This window comes from Salvelinus namaycush, chromosome 13, assembly GCF_016432855.1.
Source record: "Salvelinus namaycush isolate Seneca chromosome 13, SaNama_1.0, whole genome shotgun sequence".
Taxonomy (NCBI): domain Eukaryota; kingdom Metazoa; phylum Chordata; class Actinopteri; order Salmoniformes; family Salmonidae; genus Salvelinus; species Salvelinus namaycush.
In genome coordinates this window covers 44894384-44913155 of record NC_052319.1, presented here as the reverse complement: position 1 = coordinate 44913155, position 18772 = coordinate 44894384, and the positions used below count along the sequence as shown (strand labels likewise).

Genomic DNA, 18772 nt, shown 5'->3' with positions numbered 1-18772 from the left:
TTGCTGCTGTTGTTGTTGTTGTTGTTGTTGTTGTTGTTGTTGTTGCTGTTGTTGTTGTTGTTGCTGTTGTTGCTGCTGTTGTTGTTGTACATAACTTGATTCTCTCTACTTTCTCAGCCTCTAGTGGTCACAGCCAAACAGCTCCAGGGCTGTCTTGTGCTCCTCAGGAATAGACCTGGCCATCAGCATGACCTTCATGCTCTGAAAGTGGAAGTAGTGGTTTCCCTTGAACAACTTCACGCCCTCTGGGCCGCACATGCCAGCGTCCACCTTGTCGAAGAGGGTGAAGGAGCCTTCTTTAACTGGAACACGTGGAAAGGCCTTCAGGTCAACATCGTAGACTGTCTGACCTGGAATGGGGGAGGGAGAAGCTCAATCAATGCATCCGTCTCTCATTTATGCCCATCTCTGAGTGACACACGTTACAGGGAGTACCTGTCAGTGGGACTATGTCCCCATCTACTGGCCTTCATGTGTATTGCACCTTGAGTATGTCCATGTTGATTTGTTGCGTTTGAACATGGCCGAAGTGATTGCCCATATAGTAGATAACGTAGGTGAGCATCGTTCACACGTTTACCTTTAATGACGTGAACGATGTGGTGGTCCTGACACACGAAGGCAGCGTCGATAGGGCCCTCCACTCCCAGCACCTCCTTCAAGGGTTTGGGAGACCCGTCCAGGTGGGTGTGGGGCTCCCCAACTTTGTAAACGTACACATTGTCATCCTGCACACAATGAGAGCAGTGTTTGTTTGTTTTTATTTGAACGATCTATTGATTTTATTTGACAGCTTAATAAAGGGACCACAATGGAAATAATGTATTGACCTAATTGTGTTATCTCTTGACCAGTTTTAAAATATGTACATGTGTAAAAAAATTTAAAGTGTATGGTGCAATACATTACATAGATACAGACATGAACACGGTTCTATAATTAACCATCAAACCCACAACTAATGTACTGGGGCTTGATTGATCCAGTTACCTCTCATTCAGAAAATCTGTTATATAACCGGGGCTTGATGGAACCGAGTTACCTCTCATTCAGAAAATCAGGCGATGCTGAATGTCAAAATATATGTCAATGAATCACTGGTGTTAGAGCGGGAGCTCATCCAGGGTCTTGCTACGAGTCCAACTAACAAATCCCTTCTCCTGATCTCTTCCTGATCCCTTCTCCTGATCTCTTCTTGATCTCTTTATATCTGCCTTCTTCTGTCCAATGTGTGTGTGTGTGTGTGTGTGTGTGTGTGTGTGTGTGTGTGTGTGTGCGTGCGTGCGTGCGTGCGTGCGTGCGTGCGTGCGTGCGTGCGTGCGTGCGTGCGTGTCTGTAGCAAACGACAGTAGCTTACCTTGATCATGTAGAGGTGGTTTTCATAGGAGAAGATGGCATCCACCTCGCTGTGCAGCTCCTTGAAGTCGCTCTCGATGGTGCCGGCTGCCCACGTGTCATTGCCAGCATCTTGCTCCAGGAAGTGGTGGCCTAAAGGTCAAGGGTCGGGAGGAGAGGTCAGTAGGAGAGAAATAAGAGAAACATATTATTAATAAAAAATAAATAATAAAAACACAACAGCAATCTCAAAACGCTCAATGTAATGATATAATGTCAATCGGAATTGGACTTAGACAATCAATCCCTCCAGGACGTCGTAGCCATTTGTTTGTGATAGTTGCTTTGTTTTTCTGCAGGAATTCTGACATTTTGCAAAGAAATTTGGTAAGATTGATTGGACCATTTTATCAGTAAAAGTGTGATGATTGGTTTGTAGTGCGGTGATGTCACTGTTTTATGTTGTAATATTGCAGTAATTTGACTGTAATATGTTGTAATATTGCAGTAATTTGACTGTAATATGTGGTAATATTGCAGTAATTTGACTGTAATATGTGGTAATATTGCAGTAATTTGACTGTAATATGTGGTAATATTGCAGTAATTTGACTGTAATATGTTGTAATATTGCTATAATTTGACTGTAATATGTGGTAATATTGCAGTAATTTGACTGTAATATGTTGTAATATAGCAGTAATTTGACTGTAATATGTTGTAATATTGCTGTAATTTGACTGTAATATGTTGTAATATTGCAGTAATTTGACTGTTTTATGTGGTAATATTGCAGTAATTTGACTGTAATATGTGGTAATATTGCTGTAATTTGACTGTAATATGTGGTAATATTGCAGTAATTTGACTGTTTTATGTGGTAATATTGCAGTAATTTGACTGTTTTATGTGGTAACATTGCAGTAATTTGACTGTTTTATGTGGTAACATTGCAGTAATTTGACTGTTTTATGTGGTAACATTGCAGTAATTTGACTGTTTTATGTGGTAACATTGCAGTAATTTGACTGTTTTATGTGGTAACATTGCAGTAATTTGACTGTTTTATGTGGTAAAGACATCCAGCTACAGGAAGTAACAGTGGTCTGACCTCTGAAGGCGTAGATGTTTCCGGCGTCGTCAGAGGTGATGGCGTCCAGGTGCACACGGCTGCAACGCTCTCTCTCGATGTGGTCTGTGGTGTCTCCTGCAGGAGAAACACAATACTGGAGCGTGAGCTGTTTGTGTTAGATATTATTCGTTCTCAAGTTTGGTGTGATGAGGAGACTACAACTTCTCTCTCTCTCGTTATCGCTCACACTCTCCCCGTCTCTCTCCCCCCCTCTCTCTCCCTCTCTCTCTCCCCCTCTCTCTCTCCCTCTTTCTCCCCCACTCTCTTCCCCCCTCTCTCTCTCTCTCTCTCTCTTCCCCCCCTCTCTGTCTCTCTCTCTCTCTCTCCCCCTCTCTCTCCCCTTCTCTCTCTCCCTCTCTCTCCCCTTCTCTCTCTCCCTCTCTCTCCCCCACTCTCTTCCCCCTCTCTCTCCCTCTCTCTCTCGCTCTCTTTGCCCCCATTCTTTCCCCCCTCTCTCTCTCTCCCCCTCTATCTCTCTCTCTCTTCCCCCCTCTCTCTCCCACTTTCTCTCTCTCTCACTCTCTTTGCCCCCTCTCTTCCCCCCCTCTCTCTCTCTTAATATCTCTCTCTCTCTCTTAATATCTGTCTCTCTCTCTCTCTCTCCCTCTCTCTCCCACTCTTACTCTTTCTCTCGCTCTTTTACCGCCTCTCTCTCTCTCTTAATCTCTCGCTCTCTCAAACACATACCCAATCTTGCTGTTGTCTTTTGTCACTCACCGAACTTGGAACACTTCATGAAGTAGTCGCGGGCCTCCTTGGGGTACCTCCCGTGCACCTCCCCAGTCTTCGGGTCGAACTTGGAGAACTGGTGTCCATGGAAACAGTAGTAATGCTCCATGAAGCGGAATGCGCTGGTGCAGTTGGGCATGCCCTCAAACTTTTTCTCCTCAACCTTCTTCGTCTTCACATTGTAGTGGTAGATTTCATCGCCTGGGAATAAATGATAAGGACAATTTTACCAGGAGCAGCTGCTGAGCCAGATAAGCCGTTGCCGGTGCTACAGACGGTGCCGGTGCTACAGACGGTGCCGGTGCTACAGACGGTGCCGGTGCTACAGACTGCCGTGCGACCAAACAGAGCAAGTCGAGACGTCGCCAGCGCTCCAGCCTGCTCCACCTCCATCTGCAGACTGCCAGCCAGACCTGCAGCCATCGGTGCTCAAGCCAGCACCTCAAACGACACTCCAGCTAGTGTGGCTCTTGGACCAGCCGTCACCGGACTCAACTCCGATGCTGGTCTTGTACTTGCAGATCTGCTCGGCGTGGACCTGACACCACCAGATTCAGTGCCAGCCCTGGATCCATCGCCTTGACCAGATCTGGGCCTACTGGAAGTGACCAGTAGGAGACCAGTAGTGTCCAGAACACATGTTTATTGCCACACTCATGACAAGCACACACAACAAACAGGAAGTGAACGAGGTAGAAGTGAACATGATAGTGTATAGTGGTAGTGTAACGGAACAAAATAAACAGGTAATATACTGTATATTACAACAGACTAACAGCAGTATTGGCTATACATTAGTACTATCGATGTAATATATACAAACAGCAATGGTAAAGCAATGGGCTAGCACACAGTAGTAATGGATATAGTAGCATTGGCGGTGCTAATAGTATTGACTGGTAATAAGCATAGGGTAACACATAGGGCGCACCCTATGCTATACTCTAAACCGGCACCTCTATCGGAAACCACCACATGGTGGCGATCTATTTTCAGAGCCTTTACAATACCTTGTTATCTTCCATAGGTTTTTGGAGAGTTTCCTTGCAACGAGATCGATCACACAATATTGAGATATTGACTCACCCTTGAAGAAGATGACGGTGTCTTCCTCACAGTCGGGAGCGGGACACACCACGGCGGCGTCCAGGTGGTCAGGGATACCAGGGAACACCTCAGAGATGTCCTTGGGGAAGCCCGTCTCCAGTTGGTGCTTGTAGTAGCTGAACACTTTGGTGTCCTGCACCAGAGAAAACACAGGACAGAGGTCAGAGGTCAGCCACCTCAGTCAGTGAGCTAAAAAAAAAAAAATAGTGGATTTAGGCCCTGGCTTCTTTAGTGAATAATATGAAATATATATCTACTCAGAGCAACTCATCCGCTACTCAGAGAAACTCAACCTCTACTCATCCTCTACTCAGAGCTACTCATCCTCTACTCAGAGAAACATATCTTCTACTCAGAGAAACTCAACCTCTACTCATCCTCTACTCAGAGCTACTCATCCTCTACTCAGAGAAACATATCTTCTACTCAGAGAAACTCAACCTCTACTCATCCTCTACTCAGAGCTACTCATCCTCTACTCAGAGCAACAATATAACTTTTATGAGTTCTTGTTGGATGGAAATTTGAAATGTTCATTATAACTTTCATGAACATGTATGAGTCCTTTAGAACAACATTATAACATGTATGAGTTCTTTAGAACAACATTAGAACATGTATGAGTTCTTTAGAACAACATTAGAAACATGTATGAATCCATTAGAACAACATTAGAACATGTATGAATACTTTAGAACAACATTATAACATGTATGAGTTCTTTAGAACAACATTAGAACATTTATGAGTTCTTTAGAACAACATTAGAAACATGTATGAGTTCTTTAGAACAACATTAGAACATGTATGAGTCCTTTAGAACAACATTAGAACATGTATGAGTTCTTTAGAACAACATTAGAACATGTATGAGTTCTTTAGAACAACATTAGAACATGTTTGAGTTCTTTAGAACAACATTAGAACATGTATGAGTTCTTTAGAACAACATTAGAACATGTATGAGTTCTTTAGAACAACATTAGAACATGTATGAGTCCTTTAGAACAACATTAGAACATTTATGAGTCCTTTAGAACAACATTATAACATGTATGAGTTCTTTAGAACAACATTAGAACATGTATGAGTCCTTTAGAACAACATTAGAACATGTATGAGTCCATTAGAACAACATTAGAACATGTATGAATCCTTTAGAACAACATTAGAACATGTATGAGTTCTTTAGAACAACATTAGAACATGTATGAGTTCTTTAGAACAACATTAGAAACATGTATGAGTTCTTTAGAACAACATTAGAACATGTATGAGTTCTTTAGAACAACATTAGAACATGTATGAGTTCTTTAGAACAACATTAAAACATGTATGAGTTCTTTAGAACAACATTAGAACATGTATGAGTTCTTTAGAACAACAGAACATGTATGAGTTCTTTAGAACAACATTAGAACATGTATGAGTCCTTTAGAACAACATTAGAACATGTATGAGTCCTTTAGAACAACATTAGAACATGTATGAGTCCTTTAGAACAACATTAGAACATGTATGAGTCCTTTAGAACAACATTAGAACATGTATGAGTCTTTTAGAACAACATTAGAACATGTATGAGTCTTTTAGAACAACATTAGAACATGTATGAGTCTTTTAGAACAACATTAGAACATGTATGAGTTCTTTAGAACAACATTAGAACATGTATGAGTCTTTTAGAACAACATTAGAACATGTATGAGTCCTTTAGAACAACATTAGAACATGTATGAGTCCTTTAGAACAACATTAGAACATGTATGAGTCTTTTAGAACAACATTAGAACATGTATGAGTCCTTTAGAACAACATTAGAACATGTATGAGTCTTTTAGAACAACATTAGAACATGTATGAGTTCTTCAGAACAACATTGGAACTTTTATGAGTTATTGTAGCGGGATGCAGTATATATGGACTGTACCAAGTGTTTCTAAGGGATGCAGTATATATGGACTGTACCAAGTGTTTCTAAGGGATGCAGTATATATGGACTGTACCAAGTGTTTCTAAGGGATGCAGTATATATGGACTGTACCAAGTGTTTCTAAGGGATGCAGTATATATGGACAGTGCGGACTGTACCAAGTGTTTTTAAGGTATGGACTGTACCAGCATGAAGAAGATGTGGTCATGCTCAGTGGGTTTGTCTGGAAAGTGCATGAGGAAGGCAGCGTCCACGTGCTCCAGATGGTGATGGTCGTCCAGCTCAACGAACGATTTGTTGGAGAGCTCGGCTTTACCGTGGAAACCCTTGAACACATGGTCACCTGGCAGGGAACGCATTTGGTCAGCCACCATGGGAATAGAGAAAAGGACAATCCACAGAGCCAACCCTAGTTTCCTCAACTTGGAGCTTACAAAACTGATTCAGTATGCAGTAGCTAAACAATATGGATTGGACACCACTTGGAGCCTGGTTCCTCTGTAGGTTTCTTCCTAGGTTTCTACCTTGTAGGGAGTTTTTCCTAGCCACTATCTTTCTGCCTCTGCATTACTTGCTCTTTGAGATTTGCTTGCTCTTTGAGGTTTTAGGCTGGGTATCTGTAAAGCACTTTGTGACAACAACCGATGTAAAAAAGGGCTTTATAAAATAGAGCACCTGTTCGATGACAGAAAGGACATGACTTGTGACCAGAGTATGTGAGCAGAGTTGAGCGGTTGAAAATCCTGCTCATCGATCACGGAGAGGTGCTTGTATTCAGCTCTCCGTGTCCTTTCCGCAACAACAAAAAAAAACGCTACTCCAAATTCGCTCCAATCATTAAAATCACTATTTAACCAACACACATCTATTTTTGTGACTACCTGCAACAACCAATTTGTTTTTTTAAGTATTGAAACAAACCATATGGATTTTAATGAAAAGTATTTGAATAAACAGGATAAGGTGAATGTAAGAAGCCAACATAATTTCAATAGGTTACATGTCATATTACTGTAAACAGCATATAAACACTCTAAATAGGTCAGGAGCCAGACAGGAAGCCTAAGAAGGAATGAAAATGAATTATTTTAGGCTATATTATTTCAATTATTTCAAGGCTATAGCCTACAAAAAAAAATACATTGTGAAGCATTTGCGAGTGCGACACAATAGACTGGTAGGGACATAACGCGCTCATCATTTATTAAACAACATTTCGTTGTATTAAATCTTTTATAGTCTATAAATTGCGTATATAGGCTCTGACTTACTTAGAATGAAATACAAATTAAATGAAAAATGACTTATTAGTGCCTTTGAATTCATTTTTAGAATTAATTTGGCCTGTCTGTGGCTTCAGGCTCATGTGATGGTACCTGGAGAGCAGGCCGTCAGCGGAGAATATCCTCTCTACACTTACTCACTGGGGATGATAAACACCCTTTTGGTCAGCCTTTCCAGGCTGAGCAGAGATGCAAAGTTGTTTTTTTGATGTTTCTATAGGTAGTCTTAAAGGTTTATAGTCAAAATTACCCAATAAAAAACGGAAAGCTCCTTGAACGTGGGAATATGCCAGGCCTGTTGTGCCAAATTCATTTATGGCCTTCTGTATAGACACTAGAACGAAAATGAACGAAACGTTTAAAAGATCAGATGTTTTGTTTATAAATGCTTTGCTACAATGACACACTTATCTACCCACCTCATTCCTTTATTTTAGCATGTGCACTAAGTACACCATTATACTTTTGGTATAAGTGTCATTTCAGCTTCGTCAATGATTCTTTAGGTGTGGACATTTCATGTAGCCAGCGTGTAACAACTGTCATATTCCGCGCGTAGAACAATGACGTTCAGTCTGTAACCTAACAGTTTAGCACCGTACCAGCAGGTGGCAGTCGAGCCTTACACATAACAGTGGACACTACATCACTACACTCCCTCATCTTTGTCAGGCTTCGAACACACCGACAGTGTCATTGCATGTACGTTTGATAAATCCAACGTAAGCACGACACCGAACACACTGCAACTGCAACGCAATGCTGCAAGGCAAACGTAGCGTTTCATTGGAAATTAATGTATTTCTGGTGTCCCAAAATGCCAAAAACTCGCTGTCGGTGTGATCGAAGTGTAAATCACCTTGATTTAGCACCTGTGTGTTTTTATGAGTTTCTTTATGAAAATATTTCGAGAATTCCCATGACAGTAGCTAAAGCAAGGGGGCTGTTAGCAGCACACAAGTAGACTACAAATGCATTCTGGGGCGGGGATGCCCTGAGCTCCTGAATTTAGCGCTACTTGAAGCGCTACTTGATGCGCTACTTGGAGCTCTACTTGAAGCGCTACTTGAAGCGCTACTTGAAGCCCTACTTGAAGCCCTACTTGAAGCCCTACTTGATCGCTACTTGGAGCGCTACTTGGAGCGCTACTTGGAGCGCTACTTGAAACGCTACTTGACGCGCTACTTGGAGCGCTACTTGAAGCGCTACTTGGAGTGATACTTGAAGCGCTACTTGAAGCGCTACTCGAAGAGCTACTTGAAGCGCTACTTGGAGCTCTACTTGGAGCGCTACTTGGAACGCTACTTGAAGATCTACTTGAAGCGCTACTTTACGCTACTTGGAGCTCTACTTGAAGAACTACTTGAAGCTCTACTTGACGCTACTTGGAGCGCTACTTGGAGCGCTACTTGAATCTACTTGAATCTACTTGAATCTACTTGGAGTTACTTGAAGCACCTTGAATCTACTTGAAACGCTACCTGAATCTACTTGGAGCTACTTGAAGTTCTACGTGAATCTACTTGATGTGCAACTTTAATCTACTTGAAACTCTAATTGAAGCTCTACTTGGAGTGCTACTTGAAGCGCTACTTGAAACTCTACTTGGAGCGCTACTTGGAGCGCTACTTGGAGCGCTACTTGAAACGCTACTTGATGAGCTACTTGATGAGCTACTTGAAGAGCTACTTGACGCTCTACTTAAAGCTCTACTTGAAGAGCTACTTGAAGCGCTACTTGAAGTTCTACTTGAAGCTCTACTTGAAGATCTACTTGAAGCGCTACTTGGAGCGCTACTTGAAACTACTTGAATCGCTACTTGGAGCACTACTTGGAGCGCTACTTGATGTCCTACTTGAAGAGCTACTTGAAGAGCTACTTGAATCTACTTGAAGCACCACTTGAAGCACCACTTGAATCTACTTGAAGCTCTACTTGGAACGCTACTTGAAGCTCTACTTGAAGCGCTACTTGGAGCACTACTTGAAGCGCTACTTGGAGCGCTACTTGATTCGCTACTTGAATATATACTTTAATATCTACTTAAAGAGCTACTTGAAGATCTACTTGAAACGCTACTTGGAGCGCTACTTGGAGCGCTACTTGAAGAGCTATTTGAAGCTCTACTTAGAGCGCTACTTGAAGACCTACTTGAAGCTCTACTTGGAGCCCTACTTGAAGAGCTACTTGAAGAGCTACTTGAAGCTCTACTTAGAGCGCTACTTGAAGCTCTACTTAGAGCGCTACTTGAAGACCTACTTGAAGATCTACTTGACGCTCTACTTAGAGCTCTACTTGGAGCACTACTTGAAGCGCTACTTGAAGAGCTACTTGAAGCGCTACTTAGAGCACTACTTGAAGACCTACTTATAGCGCTACTTGGAGCGCTACTTGAAGAGCTACTTGAAGCGCTACTTAGAGCGCTACTTGAAGAGCTACTTGAAGCGCTACTTGGAGCTCTACTTGAAGAGCTACTTGTAGAGCTACTTGAAGAGCTACTGGAGCGCTACTTAGAGCGCTACTTGAAGAGCTACTGGAGCGAAATCGGAGGGTCCGAGAAGGCCGAGGTTTGTGAATATTGCTCAACGCTTAGCTTCTCCAGCTCCGCTCACATACTCTGCTTGTGACCAATGACTAAATGAGTGACAGTTGGTTCTAGCTGGACTAGAGTCGTCTCTGCCCATGACTCACCCTTGAAGAAGTAAGGGATTCCTTCCTCAGTCACAGCAACAGCGTCCATCTCGAGCCCCTGGCAGCGGTCGAGCATAACACCAGCGTGATGGGCATGGTCGTGTCCCTCATGTCCCTCATCTCCTGAGAAAGCCATAGGATAAATTAAATATTACTGTTTCTTCCCACACACAGTCACCGGAGTAAATTTTGGGCGATTTTAAGACAAGACCAAATGGAAGTTTTTCCATTAAGTAAATTTGCTAGGAGAAATACAATTTTGTTTGAGGTCTGTGCTAGTTCTCAAAGTGCCTGTGGCAATTAATCTGCCTAGGCAGGGGGGAACAGGGGGGCGAGGGGGGGGGGGGGACTTGGCAAACTGAAACGGTGAAACATTTGTTCAACGGGAAACGTCCCTTTTTTGAATCCCTTCCTCTAAAATCTCTGCTGTTACTAATGTAGTTACAAAGTTGAATCAGAAAGGCTGGATGGATTGTCATTTCATTCATCTAGTAACTCTATAATTCACATCGCTTCCTGTCTCACTCATCAGTATAGCAGGTGTTTGTGTATATGGTCGTGTTTATAACGATATCTCATCAGCATAGTTAGCAAATCAGGCCAAAGACCCCTCAGAGACACCGATACTCCTTAAAAATGGAATGGTCTACCGTATCAAAAGCTTTGGACAAGTCAATAAAAATATAAGCACAACATAGCTTAGAAGGTGCCGTCATTGAGGCCCTTTAAGGTTGCAGTGACACGTCCATAACCTGAGCGGAAACCAGATTGCATAGCAGAGAGAATACTATAGACATCAAGAAAGCCAGTCAGTTGATTATTGACAAGTTCTTCCAACACTTTTGATAAACAGGGCAAAATAGAAATTGGCCTATAACAGTTAGGATCAGCTTGATTTCCCCCTTAAATTAAAGGACGCACCGTGGCTGCCTTCTAAGCAATGGGAACCTCCCCAGAGAGGAGAGACAGGTTAAAAAAAAAGGTCAGAAATAGGCTTGGCGATGATAGGTGCAGCAACCTTAAAGAAGAAAGGGTCTAAACCATCTGACCCGGATGTTTTGTGTTTTGTTTTTTTCATCAACAGTAATACAATCAGGGCACGGCAGAGGACAGGGAGAGCTCTGCAGTGCTGATTTATGACATCTGAATGTGCATCAGATGGCAACAAGATCATATTGTACAGCAATTTCATCATGAGTAGTGTCTAGCTAAAAGTCACCTGGTTCAGGTGGCTTCTGGGGACCACGGGTAGCGTCAAACTAAAAGTCACCTGGTTCAGGTGTCTTCTCGGGACTATGAGTAGTGTCTAGCTAAAAGTCACCTGGTTCAGGTGTCTTCTGGGGACCACGAGTAGCGTCAAACTAAATGTCACCTGGTTCAGGTGTCTTCTCGGGACTATGAGTAGTGTCTAGCTAAAAGTCACCTGGTTCAGGTGTCTTCTCGGGACTATGAGTAGTGTCTAGCTAAAAGTCACCTGGTTCAGTTGTCTTTTGGGGACTATGAGTAGTGTCTAGCTAAAAGTCACCTGGTTCAGTTGTCTTCTGGGGACTATGAGTAGTGTCTAGCTAAAAGTAATCTAAGGACACTGGTTAGGTCTCTGTCTAAGGACACTTAGTAATCTAAGGACACTGGTTAGGTCTCTGTCTAAGGACACTTAGTAATCTAAGGACACTGGTTAGGTCTCTGTCTAAGGACACTTAGTAATCTAAGGACACTGGTTAGGTCTCTGTCTAAGGACACTTAGTAATCTAAGGACACTGGTTAGGTCTCTGTCTAAGGACACTTAGTAATCTAAGGACACTGGTTAGGTCTCTGTCTAAGGACACTTAGTAATCTAAGGACACTGGTTAGGTCTCTGTCTAAGGACACTTAGTAATCTGAGGACACTGGTTAGGTCTCTGTCTAAGGACACTTAGTAATCTAAGGACACTGGTTAGGTCTCTGTCTAAGGACACTTAGTAATCTAAGGACACTGGTTAGGTCTCTGTCTAAGGACATTTAGTAATCTAAGGACACTGGTTAGGTCTCTGTCTAAGGACACTTAGTAATCTAAGGACACTGGTTAGGTCTCTGTCTAAGGACACTTAGTAATCTAAGGACACTGGTTAGGTCTCTGTCTAAGGACACTTAGTAATCTGAGGACACTGGTTAGGTCTCTGTCTAAGGACACTTAGTAATCTGAGGACACTGGTTAGGTCTCTGTCTAAGGACACTTAGTAATCTAAGGACACTGGTTAGGTCTCTGTCTAAGGACACTTAGTAATCTAAGGACACTGGTTAGGTCTCTGTCTAAGGACACTTAGTAATCTAAGGACACTGGTTAGGTCTCTGTCTAAGGACACTTAGTAATCTAAGGACACTGGTTAGGTCTCTGTCTAAGGACACTTAGTAATCTAAGGACACTGGTTAGGTCTCTGTCTAAGGACACTTAGTAATCTAAGGACACTGGTTAGGTCTCTGTCTAAGGACACTTAGTAATCTAAGGACACTGGTTAGGTCTCTGTCTAAGGACACTTAGTAATCTAAGGACACTGGTTAGGTCTCTGTCTAAGGACACTTAGTAATCTAAGGACACTGGTTAGGTCTCTGTCTAAGGACACTTAGTAATCTAAGGACACTGGTTAGGTCTCTGTCTAAGGACACTTAGTAATCTAAGGACACTGGTTAGGTCCCTGGGTTTTTACAGCATCATGTGACATACCTGGTATGTGAAACTTTCTTCAAAACTTTTTTCCCATCAAACTGTCCAGTTTTCACCATCCTCAGACAATCGCTTTCATTTTTGTTGTAATTCTACTTTGTGGATAAGGTTTAATAATACAGAATTAAATCTTGTGTCACATGATAGCGAAAAACACAGGGCCCTCTCCCGACACTCACCTCCATCTTGATGTCCAGCATGGTGGTGGGCATGGCTGAGAGCCAGCACCAGGCACAGACACAGTGTCTGGGAGAGCAGCTTCATGTTGTCCTTCGGGTACAGGAGAAAGTTCTGGCTAAAGGTGCCTGGTCTGCGGCTGGACGGGTCTTTTATCCCTGAGCCAGGGCTGTGGGCTGTCACCATAGACACCAGGACTGGATGAGTCAGGTGGGTAGTGCAAAGGAGGTGGGGTGTGTGTGTGTGTGTGTGTGTGTGTGTGTGTGTGTGTGTGTGTGTGCGTGCGTGCGTGCGTGCGTGCGTGCGTGCGTGCGTGCGTGCGTGCGTGCGTGCGTGTGCAGTCCAGAGCACAGCCGTGGGCAGACCTGGCATCACATGCCGTCCCACAAAGACGCCTACACGTTTGCAAACAGGGAGAGATTCTGTGTGTGTGTCTGCCATTGGTCAAGGTGAATCCATCCCTTCAATCAGATACCAGAATCAATAGAGGTAGATGTCCAGGCTTATGTCCAGAATTATGTAAGACATTGCAGACAGTGTATCCACAGACAAACATTGTGTTTATGATCAGGGATGACTCCAGAGCATGCTTGGGTCAGGATTACAATCAGGACCTTTCTCCCTGTCCGCAAGGTAAATATGTAGAGACTAAAATAAATAAAACCGCTGACCATTGTACTTCAGAACCCTTTATATCAATGTTAGCTAACGTTTATAAGGTGAATATTTTACAGGCCTACTGGGATAATGTGTATTTGAGGCTTGTATTTTCAAGGGAGATCATTCCTTTTCTGTCTGCAGACATTTGAAACATTATGAATTAGAATTTGCATAAAAGACATATGGTTTTGTAGTTTAATTAAGGAAGATCATTTACAGTTGCTTACCATATCTAATTAAATTATGTAGATATATATATAAATAACTGAAGTAAATAGCCTGAAGGGATCAAACAATTACCCACTTAAAAAAAGTTCTGGACAGAGTCACTGGGTTCTGGACAGAGCCACTGGGTTCTGGACAGAGTCACTGGGTTCTGGACAGAGTCACTGGGTTCTGGACAGAGCCACTGGGTTCTGGACAGAGCCACTGAGTTCTGGACAGAGTCACTGGGTTCTGGACAGAGTCACTGGGTTCTGGACAGAGCCACTGGGTTCTGGACAGAGTCACTGGGATCTGGACAGAGTCACTGAGTTCTGGACAGAGTCACTGGGTTCTGGACAGAGCCACTGAGTTCTGGACAGAGCCATTGGGTTCTGGACAGAGTCATTGGGTTCTGGACAGAGTCACTGGGTTCTGGACAGAGCCACTGAGTTCTGGACAGAGTCACTGAGTTCTGGACAGAGTCACTGGGTTCTGGACAGAGCCAAGTCCTGCCACTGGTTTGGCATTTGGAACATTGCGCAATTAACCACTTAATTATCCAACTGGAGTTGATATGAATATTGCAAAATGGTACCATGGCATAGATGTCACAGACATCATTTTGCTCTGTTAGTCAGTTATGTAGGTACTGTATCTTGTCACAATCACAAACCATCTAGATTATTCCAATTGACAGAGGTCAGGGGTCAAGCTAAAGCGTCAGTACTACTCAATCTGTCGTTCTGCCCCCGAGCAAGGCAGTTAACCCGCTGTTCCCCGGGCGCCGAAGACGTGGATGTCGATTACGGCAGCCCCCCCCGCACCTCTCTGATTCAGAGGGGTTGGGTTAAATGCAGAAGACACATTTCAGTTGAATACATTCAGTTGTACAACTGACTAGATATCCCCCTTTCCTGAATTTTGGTATTGGATAGTACTCATTCCCACGCATACACACCTCTGTAATTTGGTGGGTTGGTCAATTTCACCCCGGAACCTTGGCAAGACAGCATTGTCAGGATACATAGTGAAGTTATATTAAACACAATGATGTTATATTTCATGCATAATGTCTGTTGACAGCATATGTTTTGTCCTCTGCACTGTATTGTACAGAATATAAATGTGTCTTTGATCTACGACATAGTGGAGTCTCTGCTACTGATCCTCTCTGCATGTTTAACATACCGGAATGAAGAATGTATTTTGCGAGTTTGATCATTCTTTCCCGATAAACTATTTCCAAGCATTCTCAGAGAACACTATCAGTAGTAGAATTCCTTTGAAGGGAACGACAGAATGTTGACCCCCTATAATGCCGTGTGAGTCATTTACATTTAAGTCATTTAGCAGACGCTCTTATCCAGAGCGACTTACAAATTGGAAAGTTCATACATATTCATCCTGGTCCCTCCGTGGGAATTGAACCCTGTACATACCCCAAGCATTAGCACTATGCTCTGGTGTGTTGATAATTATGGAGATTTTCATTTGTTTTTTTCAACCGTACAATTGAACACATCGTATAATGAAAACTTGGTGCAAATAATGGGCTGTGCTGAGTTTCAAATAACATAAACATTCCTCCAAATGTCAAACATTTTGTGGCGGCAGGTAGCCTAGTGGTTAGAGAGTTGGACTAGTAACCAAAAGGTTGCAAGATTGAATGCCTGAGTTGACAAGGTAAAAATCTGTCATTCTGAACAAGGCACTTGTTCCTTAGGCCATCATTTAAAATAAGAAATTGTTCTTAACTGATTTGCCTAGTTAAATAAAGGTAAAAATGCCAATGTGAAAAGCCCATATCACACTAAAGCTATGGGGCTTCTGTTTGGAGTCAGTGTTTTCCATGTTGTGACGCGTCACACAGGTACAGTAGGAGGAGCAGTGTCTGTCAATCCTGCCAAATGCTGCCAAAATACCCAGACATCAGCGGTGCTGTCATCGTTCATGGAAAAGTGGCTATACTCTAATTTTACCCGAAATCGGCCTGCCTGGGGAATGTAAGATGTAATATATTTATGATAAACATCTGTAGGCTAAAATAATGGCAGATTTCTGGGTTACAAAAAAAGGCCTATGCTACATCTAATTCCATACACCATGGTTTCCACAGATTCTACCCTACATCTAATTCCATACACCATGGTTTCCACATATTCTACCCTACATCTAATTCCATACACCATGGTTTCCACAGATTCTACCCTACATCTAATTCCATACACCATGGTTTCCACATATTCTACATACATCTAATTCAATACACCATGGTTTCCACAGATTCTACCCTACATCTAATTCCATACACCATGGTTTCCACATATTCTACCCTACATCTAATTCCATACACCATGGTTTCCACAGATTCTACCCTACATCTAATTCCATACACCATGGTTTCCACATATTCTACATACATCTAATTCCATACACTATGGTTTCCACATATTCTACGCTACATCTAATTCCACACACCATGGTTTCCACAGATTCTACCCTACATCTAATTCCACACACCATGGTTTCCACAGATTCTACCCTACATCTAATTCCATACACCATGGTTTCCACAGATTTCTACCCTAATATTACTATTCTTGTATACATTTTCTAGGCTGTAGTATTTGCCACATGATTTCTGTAGGCTATTTCATCTATAGGGGAACTGGTGATTGCTACCGGATCGAATCAGGGCCCTGGCCTAAGTCTCATAGCCGGTCCCTAAAGCTCTTCTACCGAGAAGCAAAATAAAGAGTCTAGGCTAACTGTAGAACTCATGAGACATGGGAATAAATGCCCGATTGTCGTTGTGAATGCAAATATCAGGAATATGAGAACAGAGCGGAGTTCGGAGCTGTCAGGGACTGAATTTTATTTATACGACTGCCCGTCACCTGCCCGTGGTGTTGAGCATTATAAGCCTACGCTATGGTTTCACTCTCACACTTTTCAAACCCATATCAAACCCGTATCCCTCCACTACACTACTGTGATACGTATCCCTCCACTACACTACTATGATACGTATCCCTCCACTACACTACTATGATACGTATCCCTCCACTACACTACTATGATACGTATCCCTCCACTACACTACTATGATACGTATCCCTCCACTACACTACTATGATACGTATCCCTCCACTACACTACTATGATACGTATCCCTCCACTACACTACTATGATACGTATCCCTCCACTACACTACTATGATACGTATCCCTCCACTACACTACTATGATACGTATCCCTCCACTACACTACTATGATACGTATCCCTCCACTACACTACTATGATACGTATCCCTCCACTACACTACTATGATACGTATCCCTCCACTACACTACTATGATACGTATCCCTCCACTACACTACTATGATACATATCCCTCCACTACACTACTATGATACGTATCCCTCCACTACACTACTATGATACGTATCCCTCCACTACACTACTATGATACGTATCCCTCCACTACACTACTATGATACGTATCCCTCCACTACACTACTATGATACGTATCCCTCCACTACACTACTATGATACGTATCCCTCCACTACACTACTATGATACGTATCCCTCCACTACACTACTATGATACGTATCCCTCCACTATACTACTATGATACGTATCCCTCCACTATACTACTATGATACGTATCCCTCCACTATACTACTATGATACGTATCCCTCCACTACACTACTATGATACGTATCCCTCCACTACACTACTATGATACGTATCCCTCCACTACACTACTATGATACGTATCCCTCCACTACACTACTGTGATACGCATCACTGGGGATTAATAATAATTAGGGCTAGGGTCCTTTTTTCAAAATTCCCACATGACTGACATGCCCAAAATAAACTGCCTGTTACTCAGGCCCAGAAGCCAGGATATGTATATAATTGGAACTATTGGATAGAAAATACTTTGAAGTTTGTTGAAATGTTCAAAGATTGTATGAAACTATATCACAATTTATCTGGTAGGAGAAAATCCAATGAAAAACTAACCAGAATGTTTTATTTTTGAGATCCCATGCTCTTACAATGGAAAGCTATAAGTCATATGCAATTCACACTTCCAGCTCACAGATTTCAATTCCTACGGCTACCACTAGATGTCAACAGTCTTTGTTTACAGTTTCAGGCTTGTTTATTCACAAATGAGGAACAATTTTGAGTTTTAGTACTGGGAGTCATAATTGGAAATCAGTCTGTGTGCGCCTGACGAAGAGGACGCGCAACTGCTAATGTTGCTTTCCTATTGAACATACTTCTTTCCGTATGAAATTATTATATGTGTTATAAATATTATAGTTTAATTACATTTTAGGGTACCTGAGGATTAAATAGAAACATGGTTGGACTGGTTATAACAAAGTTTAGTGCTAGCTTTTTTGGATTCCTTTCTATTATTGTTGAACGAGTGGATTACTCAAATCGATGGCACCAACTAAACTGACTTTTTGGGATATAAAGAAGGATTTTATCTAACAAAACGGCCATGCATGTTGTAGCTGGAACCCTTTGGATTGCAAATCAGAGGAAGATTTTCAAAAAGTAAGTGAATATTTAATCGCTATTTGTGATTTTACGAAGCCTGTGCTGGTTGAAAAATATTTTGATGTGGGGCTCCGTTCTCAAACAATAGTATGGCATGCTTTCGCTGTATAGCCTACTGTAAATCGGACAATGCAGTTAGATTAACAAGAATTTAAGCTTTTAACAAATATAATACACTTTTATGTACGTAGATGTTTAATATGCATAATTTTTATGATTTGTTTGAATT

The 18772-nt window shown here is 42.2% G+C and overlaps 1 protein-coding gene across 1 annotated transcript; it reads right to left on the bottom strand.

Moving 5' to 3' along the window:
- Positions 1 to 9: 9 nt before the first annotated feature.
- Positions 10 to 13226, bottom strand: LOC120058545 (hemopexin-like). The gene is made up of 9 exons (XM_039007328.1): positions 13091 to 13226; positions 10211 to 10333; positions 6422 to 6579; positions 4283 to 4436; positions 3185 to 3397; positions 2447 to 2542; positions 1358 to 1488; positions 581 to 728; positions 10 to 350 (listed from the first exon to the last, which is right to left on the bottom strand). The coding sequence occupies exons 1-9, from the start codon at positions 13173 to 13175 to the stop codon at positions 121 to 123; spliced, it is 1338 nt and encodes a 445-aa protein (XP_038863256.1). The 5' UTR covers positions 13176 to 13226; the 3' UTR covers positions 10 to 120.
- Between the last annotated feature and the right edge of the window lie 5546 nt (positions 13227 to 18772).